At 35.5% G+C, this 25,165-nt stretch overlaps 2 protein-coding genes across 42 annotated transcripts in view; both read left to right on the forward strand.

Moving 5' to 3' along the window:
* Positions 1-9,129, forward strand: part of LOC108886172 (nuclear GTPase SLIP-GC) — a 23,630-nt gene extending 14,501 nt beyond the window's left edge. For 2 of the 36 annotated variants that reach the window (XM_051073874.1, XM_051073868.1), the window contains exons 21-24: positions 8,093-8,174; positions 8,280-8,361; positions 8,483-8,513; positions 8,672-9,129. In XM_051073874.1, the coding sequence (XP_050929831.1) occupies positions 8,093-8,174; positions 8,280-8,361; positions 8,483-8,513; positions 8,672-8,680 (204 nt within the window). In that variant the 3' untranslated portion in view covers positions 8,681-9,129. Of the gene's footprint in view, positions 1-2,213; positions 2,299-2,384; positions 2,473-2,604; positions 2,727-3,277; positions 3,436-3,586; positions 3,705-4,922; positions 5,008-5,093; positions 5,182-5,313; positions 5,436-5,986; positions 6,145-6,295; positions 6,414-7,371; positions 7,481-7,667; positions 8,175-8,251; positions 8,362-8,482; positions 8,514-8,671 lie in introns of those variants that run through there. The other 34 variants (XM_051073880.1, XM_051073883.1, XM_051073873.1 and 31 more) reach the window with 32 other exon arrangements.
* LOC108886170 (nuclear GTPase SLIP-GC) lies at positions 116-24,660 on the forward strand. Of its 6 annotated transcripts, none has more exons than XM_051073864.1 (25): positions 116-137; positions 14,977-15,080; positions 15,957-16,038; positions 16,586-16,698; positions 16,916-16,963; positions 17,081-17,110; positions 17,413-17,446; positions 17,625-17,711; positions 17,925-18,018; positions 19,233-19,449; positions 19,585-19,806; positions 20,367-20,573; positions 20,705-20,880; positions 21,030-21,123; positions 21,209-21,296; positions 21,447-21,568; positions 21,849-22,022; positions 22,110-22,273; positions 22,402-22,519; positions 22,617-22,725; positions 22,839-22,972; positions 23,279-23,360; positions 23,490-23,571; positions 23,662-23,712; positions 23,883-24,660. In XM_051073864.1, the coding sequence occupies exons 3-24, from the start codon at positions 15,972-15,974 to the stop codon at positions 23,699-23,701; spliced, it is 2,502 nt and encodes an 833-aa protein (XP_050929821.1). In that variant the 5' UTR covers positions 116-137; positions 14,977-15,080; positions 15,957-15,971; the 3' UTR covers positions 23,702-23,712; positions 23,883-24,660. The 6 variants fall into 6 exon arrangements, with proteins under 6 accessions (XP_050929821.1, XP_050929820.1, XP_018536378.1 ...); XM_051073863.1 differs by having other exon boundaries at positions 117-155; XM_018680862.1 differs by lacking the exon at positions 116-137 and adding an exon at positions 11,740-11,778.
* The last annotated feature ends 505 nt before the right edge of the window (positions 24,661-25,165 follow it).

The raw sequence follows: 25,165 nt of genomic DNA on the forward strand, positions 1-25,165 counted from the left end.
TCAACTGTAAAATCTGTTCAAATAGTTATAACCTGACATGTTAGGCTTTCAGAGTCAATATGTGGAATGTTTGAGACTCCTCCCCTGTATAAAGGGTATCTCCAACCTTTACCTCCCCTCAGTGATGCATAGAAGAGGTAAGCAACACTGTGGTGGTAGGTTAATAAGTTTACTTGCTAGTTTAAACTTACTGGGTAGTATGCTAACATATTCCTGTGTCATTTAATTTGTGGAGAAGCTCAAGTTACATGATCACAAGTGACTGGAGGATTTTGTTGTTTACTTCTTTTGTCAGGAATGTTTTCTGTGTTACATATATTGAATGCAACAAAATCTTCCCCAAGGCTGTAGAATTTGGTAGGGATGGTAGTATCCAGCTTGTACTGAATTGTTGTTTTTGTCAGTAATTATACTTGGTACACAAATAGTTAACAGAGCTTCTTCTCAGTCCTGCCTTCCTAACCCAATATCACTAATAGGATTTACTTTGCCATTTCTTGTTAACATGTGAGATAGTACATGCAAGTTTCAGGTTCCCATATCAGAAAACCTCAGCACACAAAACAAAACTATGTTAAACTGTTCCTTTTGTTTTCATTATCCTAAAGACACCAGTTTTAAAACATCAGATTATTTTTGGCTCATTTGACATAGAATCACATTTTAAAGTTCAGTATCCTTTGATACAAAGCAGCTTTCTCTAAACAAACAAAAACATGGTGAGGTGAATATGAATCTGAATATGAATATGTGCTGCTCACAGTGTGTAAGGCCTACTCAACACTGGAGTAACACAGCAGTAACTTTAGAATATCATGTCTCATGTATCTTCTATGTTAGTGAGACATTAGTGACTTTATAATGACTTTGCCGCTTTGGAAAATATAAAGTCATTTTATTCATTTGTTCTGTTTCTTGTACAGTAATGAAAAATGTGGGCTAAAACAATCACAGTGAAAAATGTGAAAGCAATAATATCAGTGGTATGGTATCAACCAACCACACAATTCTGCTGTGTTTATCAAGTGGCTTGTCTCATATGCCCCAAGGTTAGTTCAACAGATGGAGCAGAACCTTTTTGTATAAATTTGTTTGTTTTGCATGTGTGCAAAGGAAGTTCTCTTCTGTTGATGCATGGACCAGGAAGTTATCTAATGACATGCACACCCATAAACGAACACCTTTTGATATGCAAACAGCTGTACTGAGAAAAACACCACAACCTCACCACACAAAAGTTAGAACTGTTACGTCAATATCAAGATCCTGAGAAAGTTCAGTTCAGTTCACCCAAATTACAAGAGAACATGCTATATTTTTCCATTTAAACCTATATTATATATACTTATATAAGTATATAGTTTCAGTTTTATCTGATTTCCCTCTCACCTGTATTTTACAGGAACCACAGTCTTATGAAGAAATTGTGCCTTTAAAAACTGTTTACAGTAAATAATCAGTGGCTTGTCCTGAGTAATGACACACTCTTTATGGAAACATATTGTTGCTGTTGACTTTTTCAGCTGTAATGTTGTAATATGAGAGGTTTTTTCATCAAAGTTACCAAACCAGTTTTAAAACATGACAGTGACGTGAATGAGTCAGTGTGATCTCTGAATAGCTCCTCCATCTGCAGCTTACTTATGAAATACAGTTGTGTTTTCTTCTAATACAAACAATACAAAAAGTCAATAGAAACTGGTCAGTGGTCTCTATTTTTACTTTACCAAAGAGAACCTTTGCTGCTTTTCCTGACATGTTGCAGACATGGTTCTTTAGAGCAGCACAGCAGTAAAGAGAGTGAAAGTGACCAAACAAGTTGTCATTAAAAATGTATGACCACCATCTATAAATCAACTGACTGACAACAATTAATGATACAGTCACAGCACAATCTTCTCAACCTTTCAACTAAACATTATATAGAGAACATTGTTACATCAGCCACCAGCTCTACCAGTTAATCAAGTCTATACAGATCAGTTTGAAAATTTCCTTGTGCCAACCCATGAACTGCAGGTTGATACAAACAGTTAATTTCAACTTGTTTATTGTGACGATTGTGCCATCATATGTCTTGTTTTACTGACTAATTACCACTTCAGTAACTTGAGTTGATGACACATCCGCGAGCGTGACAGGGAATCATCAGAAATCCTTACCTGACTTACTGTAGAATGTGCCACTTGATAAAAAAAAGTCTTTGCTTTTAGTTCAGCAGCTGATCGCATATCTGAAAGAAACAAGAAAGCCAAGACAAAAGTGATCAGAGAATTCAGGAAAAAAAGCAAGATTAAGGTGAGCTACATAGACTGACAGAAAATGTAAGACAAAGATTGTCTACAGTGACAAGCTTGCATCAAAATCAAAGCCCTTTTTTTCAGAAACACTTCAGTGAGGACTGTTTCAAAGTGTTCACAGTGAGCTCCACAGAGTTTCCAGAAGGGAAACGTCTGAAGCCAGAAGAAACTGGTAGGTGAAGTCTCCATGACAGAAAATGTGGAGCTCAAATACATATTTACTTTAAGCACTTTATTTCAAATAAGAATGACTTATAATTTAAAGAAAAATATGTAAAATACAAACTAAATTTCCATTTTACAGAAATACCCCAACTTCAGGAATTTCTGCAAGATCTCAATGACTGTCACTCAGAGACATTAAACTATGTGTCTGGAGCTTACGGGATTCTGTCTCTGATTCAAGGGGCAAGATGCAGAGAAGAGGTAGGTCACATAACAAATTCATGTCAAATATGTTAACTACACTCACTGCATTGAAAGTATGGATATGTCAAATGCCTGGCTTCTTACTGACTTGTGGAGTAACTATGTTTTAATGTCAATTAAATACTGAAAGAGTCCACATGAAATGTCACTTATAAAAAATTTTAGCCTTAAAGGTAGTTGAAGTTTTAGTTACTTCAGAGAGGCTGCATAACCACAGTAATTAAAGGGCTGTCATACACATGACCAACAGAATTTCATAAATAAACCTGTGTTTGATTTCAGGCTGGCATAAAAACAGATGTGTGTGCAAAGCTTGAAGCAACCATGAAACATGAACTTGATAGAGTCCGAAAACCCATGGAAGAGGCTTATGAGGCTTTTGAAAAATGTCTTGTTGAGGGGGTTGAAAAATCAAAAAGTTGATGTGAAGGAAACTTGAAGTCCATCTTACATCCTGTATGTATTTTGATTAGACTTTGATTGAAGCAATTGATCTTGCACTTAATACGAATATGTCTTTAAAGATGTATGTTCCTGTTTTGTTTCAGAAAAACAAATCAAATGCAGCTTTTCACAGGACACTGAGGTGTATAGTTGAGAAAAAAGGCACCCACAAACCAAAAAAAGGGAAGCAAATAAATATCAACATGAAGTTAAGTTCATGCCTGACTAACAGCATTGATGAAAACTTCAGGAGGACCTTCCCGTAAGAAATGACTTAATGAAGACACAAAAGCTTTTGTTGGAACATTTACAAACTCCAGAGGATGTCTAGAATTAACAAATTCTACTTTATTCAATTAATCCATATTACATAATAATTATACAAAACATTTCAACTTGTAAACATTTTTCAGAAATGACGCAAAATGTGGACCATTCAACGGAGTCATCAAAACATTTTCACTTGACACACAGAAGTTGATTCCAAAGTATAAAGATGTCGAACTGCAACTGATTTTTCTTCAGACAGAGGTAAAACACCAGAATATTATCATCCTACCCATTAGTCTCTTATCAAACAGTTTAATTAAACACATATCTCTCTCTGTCTCACTTGATTCTCACCAAATTTATTTGAGACTTGCACATGTGTAACTCTCTTCTGTTGATGCATGGACCAGGAAGTTATCTAATGACATGCACACCCAGAACGAACATGTTTTGACATGCAAACAGCTGTACTGAGAAAAACACCACAACCTCACCACACAAAAGTTAGAACTGTTACGTCAATATGAAGATCCTGAGAAAGTTCAGTTCAGTTCACTCAAATTACAAGAGAACATGCTATATTTTTCCATTTAAACCTATATTATATATACTTATATAAGTATATAGTTTCAGTTTTATCTGATTTCCCTCTCACCTGTATTTTACAGGAACCACAGTCTTATGAAGAAATTGTGCCTTTAAAAACTGTTTACAGTAAATAATCAGTGGCTTGTCCTGAGTAATGACACACTCTTTATGGAAACATATTGTTGCTGTTGACTTTTTCAGCTGTAATGTTGTAATATGAGAGGTTTTTTCATCAAAGTTACCAAACCAGTTTTAAAACATGACAGTGACGTGAATGAGTCAGTGTGATCTCTGAATAGCTCCTCCATCTGCAGCTTACTTATGAAATACAGTTGTGTTTTCTTCTAATACAAACAATACAAAAAGTCAATAGAAACTGGTCAGTGGTCTCTATTTTTACTTTACCAAAGAGAACCTTTGCTGCTTTTCCTGACATGTTGCAGACATGGTTCTTTAGAGCAGCACAGCAGTAAAGAGAGTGAAAGTGACCAAACAAGTTGTCATTAAAAATGTATGACCACCATCTATAAATCAACTGACTGACAACAATTAATGATACAGTCACAGCACAATCTTCTCAACCTTTCAACTAAACATTATATAGAGAACATTGTTACATCAGCCACCAGCTCTACCAGTTAATCAAGTCTATACAGATCAGTTTGAAAATTTCCTTGTGCCAACCCATGAACTGCAGGTTGATACAAACAGTTAATTTCAACTTGTTTATTGTGACGATTGTGCCATCATATGTCTTGTTTTACTGACTAATTACCACTTCAGTAACTTGAGTTGATGACACATCCGCGAGCGTGACAGGGAATCATCAGAAATCCTTACCTGACTTACTGTAGAATGTGCCACTTGATAAAAAAAAGTCTTTGCTTTTAGTTCAGCAGCTGATCGCATATCTGAAAGAAACAAGAAAGCCAAGACAAAAGTGATCAGAGAATTCAGGAAAAAAAGCAAGATTAAGGTGAGCTACATAGACTGACAGAAAATGTAAGACAAAGATTGTCTACAGTGACAAGCTTGCATCAAAATCAAAGCCCTTTTTTTCAGAAACACTTCAGTGAGGACTGTTTCAAAGTGTTCACAGTGAGCTCCACAGAGTTTCCAGAAGGGAAACGTCTGAAGCCAGAAGAAACTGGTAGGTGAAGTCTCCATGACAGAAAATGTGGAGCTCAAATACATATTTACTTTAAGCACTTTATTTCAAATAAGAATGACTTATAATTTAAAGAAAAATATGTAAAATACAAACTAAATTTCCATTTTACAGAAATACCCCAACTTCAGGAATTTCTGCAAGATCTCAATGACTGTCACTCAGAGACATTAAACTATGTGTCTGGAGCTTACGGGATTCTGTCTCTGATTCAAGGGGCAAGATGCAGAGAAGAGGTAGGTCACATAACAAATTCATGTCAAATATGTTAACTACACTCACTGCATTGAAAGTATGGATATGTCAAATGCCTGGCTTCTTACTGACTTGTGGAGTAACTATGTTTTAATGTCAATTAAATACTGAAAGAGTCCACATGAAATGTCACTTATAAAAAATTTTAGCCTTAAAGGTAGTTGAAGTTTTAGTTACTTCAGAGAGGCTGCATAACCACAGTAATTAAAGGGCAGTCATACACATGACCAACAGAATTTCATAAATAAACCTGTGTTTGATTTCAGGCTGGCATAAAAACAGATGTGTGTGCAAAGCTTGAAGCAACCATGAAACATGAACTTGATAGAGTCCGAAAACCCATGGAAGAGGCTTATGAGGCTTTTGAAAAATGTCTTGTTGAGGGGGTTGAAAAATCAAAAAGTTGATGTGAAGGAAACTTGAAGTCCATCTTACATCCTGTATGTATTTTGATTAGACTTTGATTGAAGCAATTGATCTTGCACTTAATACGAATATGTCTTTAAAGATGTATGTTCCTGTTTTGTTTCAGAAAAACAAATCAAATGCAGCTTTTCACAGGACACTGAGGTGTATAGTTGAGAAAAAAGGCACCCACAAACCAAAAAAAGGGAAGCAAATAAATATCAACATGAAGTTAAGTTCATGCCTGACTAACAGCATTGATGAAAACTTCAGGAGGACCTTCCCGTAAGAAATGACTTAATGAAGACACAAAAGCTTTTGTTGGAACATTTACAAACTCCAGAGGATGTCTAGAATTAACAAATTCTACTTTATTCAATTAATCCATATTACATAATAATTATACAAAACATTTCAACTTGTAAACATTTTTCAGAAATGACGCAAAATGTGGACCATTCAACGGAGTCATCAAAACATTTTCACTTGACACACAGAAGTTGATTCCAAAGTATAAAGATGTCGAACTGCAACTGATTTTTCTTCAGACAGAGGTAAAACACCAGAATATTATCATCCTACCCATTAGTCTCTTATCAAACAGTTTAATTAAACACATATCTCTCTCTGTCTCACTTGATTCTCACCAAATTTATTTGAGACTTGCACATGTGTAACTCCTATCTCTGCCAGTCAGCCAATCATTTGGCAGCAGTACAGAGCATTAAAACATGTAGATACAGGTCAGGAGCTGTATCCACATGATTAGATACATCTAATCATCTAGATACACGATTAGCTGTATCTAACTATAAACATTAAATGTTTTTAATTTACGAATGGGGATATATAAACATTTTTTGTCTATAGTCTGAGTGGGCAAAATATACACTCAACAGCCTCTTTATTAGGTACACCTGTTAATTAATGCAAATGTCTAATCAGCCATTCACATGGCAGCAACTCAATGTATTTAAGCATGTACACATGGTCAAGATAATCTGCTGAAGTTCAAATCGAGCATCAAAATGGGGAAGAAAGGTGATTTAAGTGACTTTGAATGTGGCTGGTTGTTGGTGCCAGATGGGCTGGTCTGAGTAGTTCAGAAATTACTGATCTACAGGGATCTACAATAGAGCTCCTTTGGGATGTGGTGGAATGGGAGATTCACATCATGGATGTGCAAATACTATGTCATTATGGACCAAAATCTCTGAGGAATGTTTCCAGCACCTTGTTGAATCTATGCCATGAAGAGCTAAGGCAGTGCTGAAGGCAAAAGGGTTCCAACCCGGTACTTGCCAGGTGTAACTGATAAACTGACTAGTGAGTGTATATCCACCCCCACCAGGTGGAAAATAGGCTGCAAATCTGTTTAAATAATTCACTGCTTTTGAGGTAAAATAAGTTTTTTTTTTTGTTTTTTTTAGTTTGTTTTTTATGAAAAAAGAATAGCCTTATTCAAATTACCTTGTTTGTTTGTTTGTTCATACTTTATGTTTTCTCTTTAAGGAGGAAAAAATTAAGACAAGAGTCAACAAAATTATCCAGGAAAGTAAGAAAACAATTTACAACAGTCTGATCGAGACAATCGAGAAAGAAATGCAAGACTGCTACACAAGTATATATATATATATATATCTTCTGTATTACTTTACTAGTATTACTTTCTGTATTACTATATATATATATATATATATATATATATATATATATATATATATACACATCCTGTCATCATAATAATAGACATGTACATTCATCATGACTGTGCAGACATTTGACAACTTTTTCCTGTTTTATTGTAGAAGCAGCAAAATTTACAGGACAGGACACGCTGAAAAACATGAGGGACACTATTGAGAAGCATGTACATGACTCAAAGGACACTATGTTTGACATGGCCAAAAATCTGCACATCTTTATCTTTGTCCAAGATTGTAGTTCATCATCTACATGAAGGTGTTTTCTGTATTAAAGTATTGTATGTATTAAAGAGGAATATACACCACTCTAAAAGTTGCTTTTGCTACTTAAACACTGCAGTCACTGTCATAGATGTGCAAATATTGTTATTATTCTAAAACACAAATCTGCCTATATGAATGAACCATTTTGCCCGGTCTCAACACACATCTAAACCATTAATTCATGTATGATTCAGTTAATCTTTAACACAATATTTGGTTGCGTGAGTGATAAGTAACAATGGGTTGTTTTGATGCTGGATTAGACGTTCATCCTGGAGGAACTGGAGAGAACTCTGAAGGGATCAATTGAGCTGTCACTCAAAACAGATGATCACTCAATCCCAGGTACAGAACATTTCAAAACAAAAGCATCGATCACCAGCAATTTTGTAAATATATAATTAATATTTATAAATAAACAGGTTTCCAATTTATTTTACCTTTTAAAAGATTTTTCATTAGAGCTTGGCATGGTGAAGAGATATTATGATGAACTGAAGTCCTGCATGGATGAAGAAATGTCATCAGTAAGGTAAAACTTTTGTTTGTGTCTACATAATGAGTTTTAAAGGGCCTTAATTATGAGATATTTTTGTTCTGAACAATAATTAATGACACTTTTAATTACATGTGTGCTGATTCACCCGGTCCAGCAGCTGCACTGAGTCCATGACATGGGAACAGGTACGTTCTAGTCAAACTCTTTATCCAAACCAAGGATGCGCCAACAGGCGATGGGATTTTGTTTTCCAGTGTGAACAGCTGTCCTCACATTTGTAGTTCAGTGTTAAGTAATGGTTGATGAGACAGTTCTTTATCATTGCTGTTTATCTCTCTGGTAGGTGTTTTAGATTTGCTCAGTGGAAAGAAACAGCAGAGGCCTGATCACCTACTGAATGTCCCCGCAGACATGAGGTCTCTGGATTTGTGCGCAGCTATTTTTATCAAGTTATTATCTTTGTTCTCTTTGAGTGGTGGTTTGTTATGTACTTTGACTTTGTTTTTTTGTGAATTAATGTAGAGAGATTTTAGATTTTTTTGGTCTGATATTATTGACATTAACTGATGATAGAACAGAGGCAGGTGGCTGACATGTGAAGGTCTACATGGTACTGGTCTCTGCCAATGCCCCAGAGGCTTTGTGTTTTTAATGATTTAATAGTTTTTTTTTTCTGTCCATGACTTTATTTTGTGACTCAAGTGTTTGATGATTGGGATAGGAGTACCACTGATTATATGGCTGTTTAAATGAAACCTTGAACCTTGAATAAATGATTTGATTGTGGGTTGGATTTCTCAAGTAATGATCTTGAATCACTATTTCTCCACCATGTTTAAGGAAAACACTTTTGCTTACAGGAAAATAATGTTTTTTATGTGTGTTCATGTGAGAAATAGAAGAAGAGAGAAAAGTCTTTTTAGTCATTTAGTTATATACAACTTATTATTTTACTATTGTGGTAAATTAGATGGTGATGATGTGAAGATGATGAAGAGAAGATCTCCGCTGACACTGTCTTACTTGCATATAGAAGTTTATTGCAAAGAAGTCCAGCATCAAAACAAGCAGTGCAGTAACTTGTGAGAGGATCCGAGCCAATATGGATCTCTCTCCCAACAGCTCTCAACATCAGTATATATATATATTAGTCATCTTTACGATTTATAGCGAGACATCGGGCTCTCACTCAATGACCTCACTTTTCCAAGAGACAGAGAGAAGGGAGGAAAGGCCCTCTCCCTGTTCCTTATATGTATATGTTCATGGCTACTAACCTAAACATGAACCCAAAGAGTAGAAAGTAAAAGTAAAAGTAAGAACAGATTCTGAATGCAAAACTGTATTTGATATTATCCAGTGAACCTCAATAAAGTTAATTTTTGAGTGAAATGTGCCACATGTGGTTTAGTTTCATAGGTTCATATTTAGAATGTTGTTTTAAAAAAAGTCCTAAAACCTGATTTTTCCAACCTTGTTCTTGCCTATGTCTTACCTAACAGTCCTAATGTCAAGTTGGTTTTATTAATCATCACAAATCACAAATTTACCTCAGGGGCCTTTACAATCTGTACAAAATACAACACCCTCTGTCCTTTAACCCTTATTTTGAGTAAGGAAACCACCCTAAAACACTCTTAAAGTGGGAAAAAATTGAAAAAAAAGGAAGGAGAAAGAACATAGCAGCGATTCCTTTTACAGAATGGACAGACACACAATAGATGTGTGTACAACATAGTAACTTTGCAGAAAAGGCAATCAGGACAACAAAATTATAGGCAGACTGTAAACATAGTACACATAGTAAACAACGTATTTTTAGTTACATTCACCACATTATGTTTCTTACTCCTCTTCCACACATTTTTCCAGGAGCTATTTAAAATTAACTTATATTGAACTTATAACTTAGTGTCATTTTGTGTCCAAGCAATTGTAATTATATAGTTATTTTGAAATTAATTATACGGTACTAGTTTAGGCATGTAAATTAGTCATATGTGTCAAAACAGAATTTGTAAATAGATGCATGTATGCAGATTTGTACACACACACATACAATTTTAGCTTTGACTCTAAACAGTTTAATTGTGTTACAATCGTTTTTGTACCTAGGACTCATTGGGTGGATTGTCCTGCTGAAATGAAGTCAGATCTCAATGTATTTTTTTATGCAGCACAGTTCACCCAAATTACTTAAATACATACACTCATTATCATGGACATCTGTATACCTGATTGTTCGTGCAATTATTCCATCAGTTAATCATGTGACAACAATGCAATACAGAAATCATGAAGATACAGGTCAGGAGGATAATGTTCACATTGAACACAAGAATTGAGGAAAATGTGATCAAAATGTGTGTCAGTCTCTGGAGCAACTCATGAAGGTGTTAAAAACAAACAACATCCAGAGAACGGCAGTCCCAAAGACAGAAACAATGAACCTGTTCAGTGGGCACAGATTCACCAAAACTGGACAGTTGAAGACAGGAGAAGTAGCCAGGTCTGAGGAAATCTGGATTTCTACTGGGGTTCGAAAATAGTAGAATGGGAATTTGGTATTAACAACATGAATCCATGGACCCAACCTGTCTTGTATCAACAGTCCAGTCTGGTGGTGGTGGTGGTGTAACGGTGTGGGCAAAGTTTTCTTGGCACACTTGGCCACAGTTTGCTGTCTTCTAATGGCTACTTCCAGCACCATTATACACCATGTCACAAAGCATGTCAGATCTGAAAACCTTTGCAATGTGGTAGAACATAAGACTAGCAGCATGAATATCTGCACAGATTATGTGAAGTGATCATGTCTACATGGACCAGTATCTCAAACAAATATTTCTAGCATCTCGTGGAATTCATGCCATGAAAAATTGAGAGCAAACAGAGCAAACGTATGAGACAAAACACAGAGTCCGCACCTGTGAAATGTTTTGACTTAAATACAAGAAGGTGTGTCTATAGCTGGTCAGTATGTATGCAATGTCTTTGTGTGAGAGTGAAACACAAACTACAAACAAATGACAGATCAGTTCAGATCAGAGGAAGAGAGGGAGAGGCTGCTCAGGTGTGTTGTATCTCTGAAAAGGTTTCGGTTCCACCCACCAATATCCTGGAACAAAGGACAAATACAACCAGGAAAGATAATATCGAGCCAACCCTGAGGCCGTCACACTAACTGAGTGCTCAGTGTGTTTTTCCATTTACACCAAGTGGTTGTTGGCCAAGTAGACTGTTTAGTTTTATTTTATAAGTCTTTCTCTCAACTGTTGATAATCTCACATCCCTGTCAACTGTAAAATCTGTTCAAATAGTTATAACCTGACATGTTAGGCTTTCAGAGTCAATATGTGGAACGTTTGAGACTCCTCCCCTGTATAAAGGGTATCTCCAACCTTTACCTCCCCTCAGTGATGCATAGAAGAGGTAAGCAACACTGTGGTGGTAGGTTAATAAGTTTACTTGCTAGTTTAAACTTACTGGGTAGTATGCTAACATATTCCTGTGTCATTTAATTTGTGGAGAAGCTCAAGTTACATGATCACAAGTGACTGGAGGATTTTGTTGTTTACTTCTTTTGTTGGAATGTTTTCTGTGTTATGTAGTATACAGGATGTTTTATGTATGTTTTTGTCTTTTTGGAATGTCTGAGGGTTTCTAGATGTTTTCACTTTTTACGAGTTTCCTATGTTTAAGTTAGCCTTTGGGGTTCATGTTTAGGATAAGAGTTAAGAATGTGACCCCCAGACTAGTAGGGGTTAAAGGTGAGGGTTTCCTCTCACCCATCTTCTTCCTCTTGACAGTGAAGGCATTGAATAAGGTCCAGATGTCTCCTATGAACCATGTAAACAACCAATGTATATACACTGGTGTTTAGAGCTGTTAGGTAGGGAGATCCATATTGGCTCGGATCCTCTCACAGGCTACTGCAGTGCTTGTCCGATGCTGAACTACTTTGTAATAAACTCCTATATACAAGTAAGTCAGTGTCAGCTGAGATCTTCTCTTCATCATCTTCACGTCAACATCATCATCTAATATACCACAGTTACATATATTGAATGCAACAAAATCTTCCCCAAGGCTGTAGAATTTGGTAGGGATGGTAGTATCCAGCTTGTCCTGAATTGTTGTTTTTGTCAGTAATTATACTTGGTACACAAATAGTTAACAGATCTTCTTCTCAGTCCTGCCTTCCTAACGCAATACAGTGAACCCTCGCTCTAACGCGGTTCACCTTACACGGCTTCGCTGTTTCGCGGATTTTTTTAGTGCAGTTTTTTATGCTTTTTTATAAGAATCTTCTTGCCCAGAAGAAAAAAGAGCACTAACAACTACCCATAACTATGTTCTTCTCTCGGAAAAAGACACCTGCACCACAGCCTTCAGTAGAAAAAGACGCTACAGCAGAGCGGAGTCAGGACAAAGAGGCACAGTCAGAGGGACTGTGAAATACGCGAGTCACAATGTGTCCAACCTCGTATTGATTATTAAAATTATTATTTTACAGTATTTCTAAAAACTATCATAGTTATTTGTAAGAAAACGTTTATATTTTTATTTCTTAAACAAATGCTTGGGCCTGAAAACAGCTTTTGATCTTTAGTTTCATTCTATAGTACAGTATTGTATTGTATAATAATTGTAAAAAATAAAGCTGGCTACTTCACGGATTTCGCCTATCGCGGGTTCTTTTTGGAGCGTAACCCCCGCGATAAACGAGGGTTCACTGTATCACTAATAGGATTTACTTTGCCATTTCTTGTTAACATGTGAGATAGTACGTGCAAAAAGCCTTATCTTCCAGGGCTGGCCCTGTAGACCATTTTAATGTCCCCACCAATGTCAATATCAAACCTACACCTTTGATCCGTCCACTCCCATTTTACTTTTCGCACTCCATGGGAGAGGAGGCAGATTGCTTGTGTTTAAAAAATCTTGGTTCTTTAACCTAACTTTCAGATATTTGGTACTGACATCTGTCCATCTGGTTTTAGAGTAATTGATAAGACTTTTTGGAAAGCTTTTATTGCACTTAACATAAGGAGTTGTCAATATGTCTGTGCTCTGCTCAGTATGTGTGGGGAGGGGCACACACTGAAACAGAGAGAAGAGGAGAGGAGAGAGATGCAACTGTACCACTACAGTACCAAAGTATTTAATAATAATTATTATTATTATAACAATTTTCAGCAGCTTTAGATGTAGATGTAGTAGTGTGAGCCCAGTGAGAAATGTTATTTTCATTATTGTGAATATTGTGATTATGGGCAACTTTTGTCTTGTTGTAATATGTATTATTGGATAGCCAAAATTTTAAGCTTTATGCCTATTACTTACAGATATGAAATTAACGCTGTCATTCTGAAGTAATATTGTGTTTGATCTTTTTGAACAACATTCTGATGCGGTTCATTTCTTAACAGGTTGAAATATGGGGGATCTTAAAGGTAATGGGGTATCACTCAGAGAAAGAACCTGACAATGCAAGACTTAAATAATGAGCAGGAAAATCTTAATAAAAAATTCTAAAACTGATCAATGACCAGTGAAGGACAGCAAGGGGTGGTGTGATATGGTCACATCTCTTAGAACATGTTAAAAGCCACAGCAGTGTTTTGTATCTGTTGAAGGCTCTGAAATGCTATATGCAGCCACCTTTTCTGCAAGTAGTGTGTCCAGTGTTAGCAACAATGAATGTATACATATTTAGAGTAGCTGCATTCTTATCCATGCAGGAGTTTGCATTGTTTTTGACATAAGTAAGCCACATATGATAGTTGTTATGGAAGATGAAAATCAGAGGCAATCTGAAAACGCAGACATGCATTCCTCATAAACTCACAAGAGTTGACGCAATATTCTATTCTATTCTATTTTATTATTATATGTCTTTATTGCTTTCATTGCATTACACAGACAATGAATGAGGAGAGCATTACATAATGCAATCATATCAACATAGACCAGAATCTCAAAGGAATGTCTCCAACACCTTGTCAAAATCTTACAAGAGGCCCTGTCCAGTGTTTGTAATGTCACACTGGTTCAAATGTATGTGACAAAAAAGGGAGACAACATATAATCTGTAAAAAATGCTAAATGTTAAATAAATATAAAAAGTGTAAGTAGCATTTTACTGTTGAGTATCACCTACTGTAGTTTTGTTTACCCCTCGACAAATAATGTAAATTTTAATATTGTGTCACATTCTGGCCTACACTATCTGTTCCAAAAGACAGTTTACAAAAGAAAATACTAGCTCATACATGACTTGCAAGGTTAGAGAATAATTTCATGTGTGGATGGACTAAGAAAATAGGAATAGCATAATTATGTAGTTGTCTCACATGATCCTTAATTGAAGCAGTGAAGCAGCAGAAGTTAAGCAACAGTGTATAAATACCACAGACCCTTTTTTGGATGAACAAAATATACAACAATAGTCTTACATGTCACTGTTGACAGGACATTCATCCTTTGCTGGACAGGTTGCTTTAAAAAATGGATGCATAAATGAAGAGTATACCCACTTCTGCAGGCACATAAGCTGTTGTGCACAACTCATAAAATTATTAAGATATTGAGTTTCCTGCAAAGTATTTATACATTTAAACTGATCTTGCTAAGTGTGCCCTGCAGGCGGAGGGGATGGTACGTTAGAGGTGGAGACTCTGTAAAACAAAAGGCTCATAGTAGATCAAGCACCAGTGGAGTCGTGTTTGTGCATCAAAGAGGAAAAAACTGTAAGTATACCAACTGCAATGCATTACATTCACATCTGAATATACATTAAGGAGAAACAGTAGGATAATATGTATAAGTCTACTGTGCTATTGTCAATATGTTGTTTTGACAACTCAATCGGTAATACACTACAGATTTTATTTAAGTGAGTACCAAAGAGCACATGGATTTTACTACTTCCATTCTTTATTTTACTGTAATTGTTTTTAACCTACAATGTCTGTAAGTTTAGTTTCCTTTATGACAAAATGGAAAGAGTGGTAGGAGGTAGTGGTGAATAACAAGAAGGTACAGTTGTCAGTTGTGATAAAATGACATTGTTAAACTTCCATAAAATAATTTTTTTAAGTACATGGAAATGGAAAACAACTTTTTTTTTTAAATATTAAACTGACTTTTCAATGATCTCCCTTCTTTTGACCTAGTAACAATAAGTAAAGAAAACTCCATTTGGTGAAGCCAGTCCTTTAGTTTTATTATTAGATCTGCTAAACTAAACTTACTGTAAATGTTTTTTTTTAAATCTGCTATAACTCTTGTAGGAACATTTACTTTCCCTGCTGATGTATTGGAAAATTATTTATGAAGGCTATTCAGTTACCAGGGTTTGATTTCTCTCCCTGATATCTCTATGTAATAGCCCTCAACATTTGTTTTAAAGAGACACTGTAATAAGAGGACATAAGCTTAAACTGCATTGCGCCACATGTAGGTGATCCAGACAAGTTACTTTGATTGTGACATGAATGGAAAGAGAGTTAATGTACATTCCACTGGATTTTTTTTTTCACACATTAACATTCAATCGTGACTGTCTCACAAATTTCAAGCATTAATGATTGATTAAATATTAAACATATTTGTTTACCTTTCAGTTTCTGTCCTTGAACATGGATGAGTTTGTTCGTGGCAAATTGACTGATTGGGGTCTCAGTGAGTGGATACCAAAATTTGAAGGTAAAGTATCACCATGTTTTTTTGGGGGGACGCAGATACAATATTGATGTGACCTTTCAACAAATGACACATCTAAATATCTACTAACACATGTAACAATGCTGCAACTTTGTTCTGCTGTACAATGCTGGTATATCCTTAGCAGTTGGCATTTACTTTTGTGAAAGATAATTACTGACAAATTCTTATCTGTGTTCACAGTGTGTAAAAGCTCTTGCAAAGAAAAACCTTGTACATTTTCACACAATTAGAAACATACATTCATTAACCTGAGAGCAATGGCTGTTCTACAACATCCTGAGTCATTGAAATAAAGATTTCAGCTCAAGTAGCACTGATATCAAGACTGAAAAATAACAAATGGTTAAAAAAAAAAAACCAAAAAAAAAAAAAAACAAGAAAATATTAAATATGCTTTCAGTTCACTCAAAGACAAACAGCAGCTGTGCAACAGTTTCACTTTCTATGAAATAAACTTGTATAGCAGTTTGAAATTAACACCTATTTTTGCATGACTGAGATTTAACTGATTATTTTTCAATTACAGATGAAGGCATTGACATGGAATGTCTTTACGAGCTTGATGATGAAGAAATTTGTAGCTTGATCCCAAATATAGGACCAAGGAAAAAATTCAATAAGAGACTCAAGTTGCTAAAGGTAATGTTCTGCATGTTAGAGATGCTTAACACAAATACTGTATTTAGTTTTACTTTATTTATTTATGTGGCTGCATGCTAATATGGGTAGAGGAGCAGGGACGTCTGTTTAAGGTTATGATGACATCCATGAAGACTCACAGCATTGATTAGAAATGTATGAAGAAAAAAAAAATCTTTATTGTTGTGGATTAGCAAATATTTTCTGTTGTTACTAGGAAGGACAAAACCCAACAAATCAGGAAACAGCTGATGTATCTGCTCACGTGAGTTGAGTATAGTTTGATACAATTAGGTATAATCTAAGCCACTTATCATAGACATACAGATTCTATTTTCAGTGGCTGCTCAAAATTGTACACAGCCTTATACTTTATCTACAGGAGCATGAAGCAGCAGCTGATAATGCTCAGGTAAGGATGACATTGAATTTCACAGGCATGCTGTCAGTGAACGTCTATTCTTCATGCCATATGTATTTAAGGCACAAGTGTCCTGAGACAAGGACAGTTAATGTTATCATTTGTTAGGTCTTTTCTTGACTCCATTTTCCAAAGTTTGGATGAGACTGATTGGATGAAAACAGAAATTGAAATTTCAGGATGTGAATTGTACATATGTGTGTTCAGAGCTCTGATAGAAGACAAAGCCTGTGTAAATATAATTTCTTGATCAAATATTGTTTTAAGAATCAAATATTTACATTCATCCTCAGGTTTTGCTGTCCACCAGTGACACAAGTGTTAGAGGTGAGATATTTTACACATTATACACATTACATTTAGTGTTCTTTTGTGTTTTCTAGGCAGTAATATTTTGTTTTGACTAAACAAGTATATTGTAACCAAGGTTTACTATTGCAAGAGGCACATGTGCAATTTTTTGTCTTTTGCTTCTGTTTTTAATTAAAAAAAATAAATAAATAAGGAAAGAGACAGTTGGATCTTCAGGGTGAGGGGGGAGTCCCCCCAGCTAGAAAACGACAACGTGAAAAAAATGCGGAATCATTCTCAGGTATTTACTATACGTTTATTTTCTAAACAATGACAACCTATAGCCTACCACTGGGTTAAAACTTCTATGTTATGAAATTTCCCCATAATAGGCACGTCCTCTTCCTCCTGCTTTCCTTCTTCCTGGTGTTTACCAAGAGACCTCATTGTGCCTCAATTGGAGACAGTGGTTCATGATTTCTGCTGAATAATTCTTTACTTTTACTCTTAACAGACGAAATCATCCTGTCTGATGTGAAAAACATAATGAGATGTGTCCATCAGAGACTACAAAATGAAGACAACACAAAGCTCAATGCTTTCCTGAAGTAAGTATTAAGGAGTGTTGGGTAACGTTACTTTTAAAAGTTAAAGCAGGTGCTTTTTCAAATTCAATTATCATCCAAGCACCATTTGCATTTCACTCTGATGTTCTTTTCCTTTTCACCCACAAATTCAAAATAATGTTCATATTTCCATGACGTTCTCTCTGCACACTGACTCACTGTAAGATGGGATACCTTCCACCAGTACGCAACTGACAGAAACAGACGGTGTAAATGTGTTGGTGGTCACTATCAAAATATGGATTAAAAGTTCATTATTGTTCTGTTTTTGCAAAAGACTGACTCCTGTAGCACATTACGGACTGTGAGTAGTTCTTGGTGACTTAGAAATCCTCTGGACTGCCTCTACTCTCAGACTTAGCACTAAAATCCTTTTGTGAATCTCTTGGACCAAAACCTTAGGAGTCCTATGACTGACACAGTCCTTACTTTAAAGAGTGTCTCCTAACTGCCAGTTAACCATAGGATGTTCTTTGAATATGTAGGGTAAGTTTTTTATAGATTGATTATACTTCATAATTTATTTTACATGAATTTAATGATTCAGTCACATGTAAGCTAAGATGAATATGTAAATGATGACTGACATTTAGTTGATTTACATTTAGTGATGACATTTAGTAGATTTTTTCTTAGGTAAGACCTTAAACCTGCAACAACTGACTTTTTTGGACTCCTAGGGGCACCATAAGCAAACTGTGAACATAACTCTGATTGATATAAGTTTGTACACCGAACATGGCAGCAAATAGTTGCCTTTTTACACATTCAGACATGGAGCAGTATTAGCATTCATTTGGACTCAAATTTCGGAAAGAAACATCCATCTCTTTAGCTTCTAAATGTCCCATGTTCACCTGCTAGTCAATATCTGTGTCTGTCCACCATTTTGTGCTGGGTACGGCAGTGACTTATTAAAACTTTTTTCTGAAATAAGCTGCCTGCTGGTATTTGATAAAATTTCATGGAACTTCATGGAACTGTTAGGTCTGGTGATAATTCTATATGGCTTCATCACAATGAGTGGCCCCTCACATATTATGAGTCCTTAGAGGCACTGTTAATATAAAAATAATGATTATAGCTGCTTTAAATTATGCCTGAGCAGCTTGTTCAAAGACAGATGCCTTCCTGATGTTTTTTTCAGTGTCTGTATATTTTCCAAATTAACCTGTATTTAAACTTTTGTACAACAGGACTAAAATCAGTGATCTGGAGACTGACAAGAGGGAGCTGGTCGGTGTTTTTGGTAAAACTGGGGCTGGAAAGAGCTCTTTGATAAATGCCATCATTGGAGAGAAGAATCTTTTGCCCTCTGGAAGTGTCAGTGCATGTACTACAGTCATGATTAAAGTGGAGGCGAACATGCACAACCCAAAGTATGAAGCAGAAATTGAGTTCATTACAAAAGAGGTAAAATGAGCAGAAAATGTTACTTACTTGAAAGTAATTGAAAAATCACACTACAGCTCCAAAAATACAATGCCTGATTATGTTATATGCTACTGAATTAAACTAAGTTAACATAATTATTATTTTGTTTTTTAGGAGTGGAGAGATGAGTTGTGGTCCATGTATCATATTCTTCAGGATAATGCAGGTCAGCAAAAGGAAAATGATGATGACTATCGTGACACTGTTGAAAAGCTGGCAGCAGTGTATGGAGAAGAATGGAAAAACATATCCCTTGAAAACCGCATGGATAACAAATACTTCAAAGACATTCCAGAATTTCTCCAGTCCAAGAGGAAGATATTGACATGTGAATCAGTAAGTCTGATTTTAAAATATATATATATCAATACAAATATTAAACCAAAAGCAGTATATAAAATATAATTTTAAAAAAGAGTGGACTTGATAAATCTTAAATAACAAATTTTCCCTTTGGGGGAAAATCAATGACAACACTGTCAACCAGCAACAAACCAGCAAAACTTTAAGGAACTGCCTCAACAAATTCCAGGTCTTATTAAGGTACTAGATTACAGTGGCATGAAGAAAAAAATCTATCTTTGTATTATTAAATCTCAGTGGTGCTTTTGACCTGGATAGTCACCCTTTACCGATGGACAGGTGGAAAACTCCCTCCCTCTTTGAAAGTAATAATGTCAATTAACAAGATCATCTTTAAATCTAAACTTAAAACTAGATAGTTCATTATCAGAACATCCAATAATGAACTTTTTCTCCACCTTGCATTGTTGTCAATTATTAGTTACTTACAATTATGCTGAATTCTTTTGTGCAATTTGTAAAGCATTTTGAATGTGCATATAAATAAAATCACCTTGTGTTGTCTCACTTTAATTTACTGTTATTTATCACAGGCTGAAGAGTTGTCTGCAAGATTGGTCAAATACACAAGAAGTGACTCGAAAGTGGGAGACGGTGAAAAAGTAACGAGGCAATACTGGCCACTGGTGAAGTGTGTGACTGTCAGGGTGCCTAATAATGACTTTCTCCAGCATGTCACACTTGTGGACCTTCCTGGAAGTGGAGACCGTAACAAGAGCAGAGATAAAATGTGGAAAGGGGTAATTTATTCACATGTACTGCTGTTTATTGTGTATAACTGAGTTATCATGAAAATGCGACATCCTGTTTTGATGAAATACTGATAATTAAATTAAGTATTCATAATTAATTTGCCATTATGCCTCCTCAGATTGTTGGAAGTTGTTCTACTGTGTGGATCGTGACTGACATTAATCGAGCAGCAGCAGAGAAAGAACCCTGGGAGATCCTGGAAAATGCCAGTAGCCTCATGGGAAATGGTGGCGAGTGTCAGCACATTCACTTCATCTGCACCAAGTCTGATCTTATTGAAGATTGGGATGATCAGTAAGTGAATTAAGATACCAAAAGTACAAAGATAGAGTTTACAAGGAAGTTTAACAAAACAAAGAAGAAGACTATATGCAAAAATGTAAAAATACATCTTAGAATTACGGGTTTCAGTGCTTCAAACGTGTGAGTTGCCTTTCTTTTAGTTTAGCAGGTGCTGTCCCTGCTCTCGTATTTAAAAGAAACATGGAAGCCAAGAAAACAGTGATCAGAGAATTCAGTCAACAGAGAAACATTAAGGTGAGTTATATAGAGTGACAGAAAATCAAATACAAACATTGTCTACAATAACAGGTCTGTCTTAAAAACAACCTTTTTTTTTCAGAAACACTTCAGTGAAAACTGTTTCAAAGTGTTCACAGTGAGCTCCAAAGAGTTTCTGAAAGGAAAACATCTGAAGCCAGAAGAAACTGGTAGGTGAAGTCTCCATGACAGAAAGTATATAGATAAAATACATATTTTGTTTTAGTTTACCAAAGCACTTCAGTCCATACAAGAATGACTTGCAATCTATACAAAAAATGTAATATATGTAAAACACAAACTGCATTTTATTTTTACAGAAATACCCCAACTTCAGGAATTTCTGCAAGATCTCAATGACTGTCACTCAGAGACATTAAACTATGTGTCTGGAGCTTATGGGATTCTGTCTCTGATTCAAGGGGCAAGATGCAGAGGAGTGGTAGGTCATTGTCTTATTTGTAATTACTATTCCCAGAAAATAATAGTAAATTAAAATCAAATGCAGTGAAAACATGGAAAAGTCAAATGCCTAATTTCTTACTGACTTTTATGCCAGTTAAATACTGAAAGGTCCCACATGTCACCCCTACTGAAATTTTAGCCATCATGGCGGTTAATTTTCAGAATTTTGGTTACAGACTGCAGAACCACAGTAAATAATGGATGGTCATACTCAGGACCAATAATTGCTAAATAAATAAATATGTGTTTGATTTCAGGCCAACAAAAAAGCAGCTGTGTGCACAGAGCTTGAAGAAACCTTGAGGCGTGAACTTGATAAAGTCAAAAAACCCATGGAAGAGGCTTATGAGGCTTTTGAAAAATGCCTTGACAAGGGGGTTAAAGAGTCAAAAAGTTCATGTGAAGGAAACTTGAAGTCCATCTTATATCCTGTATGTAATTTAAGACTGATTAAAACAACTGATTTTGTACTTCATGTGAATATGTCTTTAAAGATGCATTTTTCTGTTTTGTCTTAGGGTGGCACATCAGGTCGTGGTTTTCACAGAATATTGAGGTGTGTAGTTGAGAACAATGGCGCCTACAAACCAAAAAGAAAAGAAGGGAAAGAAATAAACATCAACATGAAGTTAAGTTCATGCCTGACTGACAACATTGATGAGGAATTCAGGAAGACCTTCCCGTAAGAAATTACTTAATGATCTAAAACCCTTGTCTAGAACTGAGAAATTCTAGCTTATGCAAATTGTGTATTATAACATATTTATAAAACTTGCACATTAATTATATATCACATTTCAACTTTTTCAGAAATGAAGGAAAATGTGGACCATTCAGTGGAGTCATCAGTATGTTTTCACTTGACACAGAGTGGCTGATTCAAAAGTACAAAGATGTCGAACTGCAACTGATTTTTCTCAAGACAGAGGTAAAACACCAGAATATTACCATTCATCCTATCTGCCTATTTGTGTATGTGTGTGTGTGTGTGTGTGTCAATCTATAATTTATGTTCTCTCTTTAAGGAGGAAAAAATTAAGACAAAAGTTAACAAAACCATCCGGGATCGTAAGAAAATAATATACAGCAGTCTGACGGGGACAATAAAGGCAAACATGCAAGCATGCTATGAAAGTAATAAAGAAGATCATGATATATACAACCTGTCACTATAATAATAAACATTTACATTCATCATGATTGTGCAGAAACTTTAAGTTTGACAACAGTTTCTTGTTTTATTGTAGGAGCAGCAGAGTTTAGAGGACCGGACACACTGAATAACATGAGGGACGCTATTAAGAAGCATGTACATGATTCAAAGAACGTCATGTTTCAGGTGGCCAAAGATGTGATGTTAACCCAACTGAAAGACTTGAAGGTTTGTTATATTTTAAGACATGAAAGAGAATGGTAATATAGTAAAACATATTCTGCTGCTGCCTTCTAGGTCATCATATATACAAAGGATTTTTCTATATTAAAGTGAAATATGCATCATTTGAATGTTGCTTTTTCTACTGACGTTTTGCAGTCACTGTCATAAATGTGCAATTATTGTTATTATTCTAAGACAGAAACCTATGAATTGAGGATTTTGCCCTGTCTGAACACACATCTAAACAGTTAATTCATGTATGATTCAGTAAATCTTGAGTGATGATGAATGTTTTTGATGCTGAATTAGATGTACATTCTGGAGGAACTGGAGAAATCCCTGAAGGAATCAATTGAGCTGTCACTCAAAACAGATGATTACTCAATCCCAGGTAGAGAACATTTAAAAATAAAGGCATCTATTTAGATCACTAAGAATTTTGTAAATATATTATTATATTAAATCAATGGTTTTCTAATCATGTAATTAATCATGCACTTATTTTACTTTAAAAAAAAAGATTTTTCAGCAGAGCTTAACATGGTGAAGAGATACAGAGATGAACGGCAGACCAGCCAAGGTGAAGAAATGTCACTAACAGGGTAAAACCTTTGTTAAAGTGTCTTCATACAAATGTGTTTTAAAGGGCCTTGATTGTGAGCCCTTTTTGTTCTTGCTTTTAATCTCACTAGTGCTGATCCACGTGGCCCAGCAGCTGCACTGAGTCCATGACATGTAAACAGGTACATTCTAGTGAAACTGTTTATCCAAACCAAGCATTCAAACAGGTGATGGGACTTTGTGTTCCAGTGTGAACAGCTGTCCTCACATTTGTGTTTAAGTTGATGTGACGGTCCTTCATCATTGTTCAATGTCACAACTTTGCTGCTTATCTCTCTGCCAAATGTTTCAGGTTTGCTCAGTGGAGATAAATAGCAGAGGCCTGATCACCCACTGAATGTCCCTGCAGACATGAGGTCTCTGGATTTATTCTCAACCATTTTTATCAAGTTATTGTCTTTTTTTTCTTTGAGTTTTAATTTGTTATGTACTTTGACTTGAATTGCATGCAGAGAGTCATTTTTGTCATGTTACTTGTTCTTCTTCTCTTTGAGTGTTGGTTTGTACTTTGACTTTGTTGTGAATTACATGCAGAGAGTTTTTAGATTTTTTGGTCTGCCATTGACATTAACTGATGAGAGTCCAGAGGCAGGTGGCTGACATGCAAAGGTTTGATTCAAACCAGGAACATTATGGTTTACATGGTACCGGTCTTTGCCACTAGGCCTCTATAATGCCACAAAGATTCTGTGTTTTTAACGATTTAACAGTTTTTATATACTTTAATGTTTTTCTGCCCATGATTTTATTTTATTACTTTAGTGCTAGATGATTGATAGAGGTGCTAATGATTTTATGGCTGTTTAAATGAAACCTTGAATACAAGATTTAACTTTAGGCTTTTCAAGCAATGATCTTAAATCACTATTTTTCCTTCATGGTCAAGGGCAAAACTTTTACTTACTGAAAAATAATGGTTTCTATGTGTGTTTATATATGAGCAATAGAAATAGATGAGTGGTGACTTTTTACTTATTCACTTATTTACTGCACTATATGTTGTTGTTTTTTCAGCAAAAGTGTAATTGATATTGTCCTTTAATCCTCAATAAACTGCTGCATGTAGTTTACTTTATTATTTATGTTGTCATAAAAGGTTCTAAAAGCCGTGGCTGTAACTGTTAAAGATTTTTCCAACCGTGGTCTTGTCCAGTTTGTCTTACCTAAGATTCCTAAAGTCAAGTCACATCAAATCATATTTGCGTCTGGGGGATGTACAGTTTGTACAGATGTGAAACCCTCTGTTCTCCGACCCTCAATTAGGAAAACTCAGCAAAACACCCTTTAACAAGAAAAAATGGAAGAAACCTCAGGAAGGAGAAAGAACAGAGGAGGTATTTTTCTTCCATGATGGATAGACATGCAATAGATGTGGTGTGTACAGAATAGACCAACGTAGTAACTTTATAGAATGGACAATCAGTATGACAGAGTTATAGATAAATTGTAAAGATTTATGTTCTTACCTAAAGTTTTCTTATACAAAAATTACACTACAGTACCAAATAACTTTTCGTGACATTCACCACAACTGTTGTGTAACTTCCTTACTCCTCTTACACACCTTTTTCCAGG

Source organism: Lates calcarifer, linkage group LG11, assembly GCF_001640805.2.
Source record: "Lates calcarifer isolate ASB-BC8 linkage group LG11, TLL_Latcal_v3, whole genome shotgun sequence".
Classification (NCBI taxonomy): Eukaryota; Metazoa; Chordata; class Actinopteri; family Centropomidae; genus Lates; species Lates calcarifer.

Excerpts from the sequence above, each read along its gene's own strand:
- LOC108886170 (XM_051073864.1), top strand. The coding sequence starts at position 15,972 with ATGGATGAGTTTGTTCGTGGCAAATTGACTGATTGGGGTCTCAGTGAG. Across the intron at positions 19,807-20,366 it reads AGATATTGACATGTGAATCA|GCTGAAGAGTTGTCTGCAAG; the intron begins GTAAGTCTGATT and ends TATTTATCACAG. Across the intron at positions 21,124-21,208 it reads GTCAACAGAGAAACATTAAG|AAACACTTCAGTGAAAACTG; the intron begins GTGAGTTATATA and ends TTTTTTTTTCAG.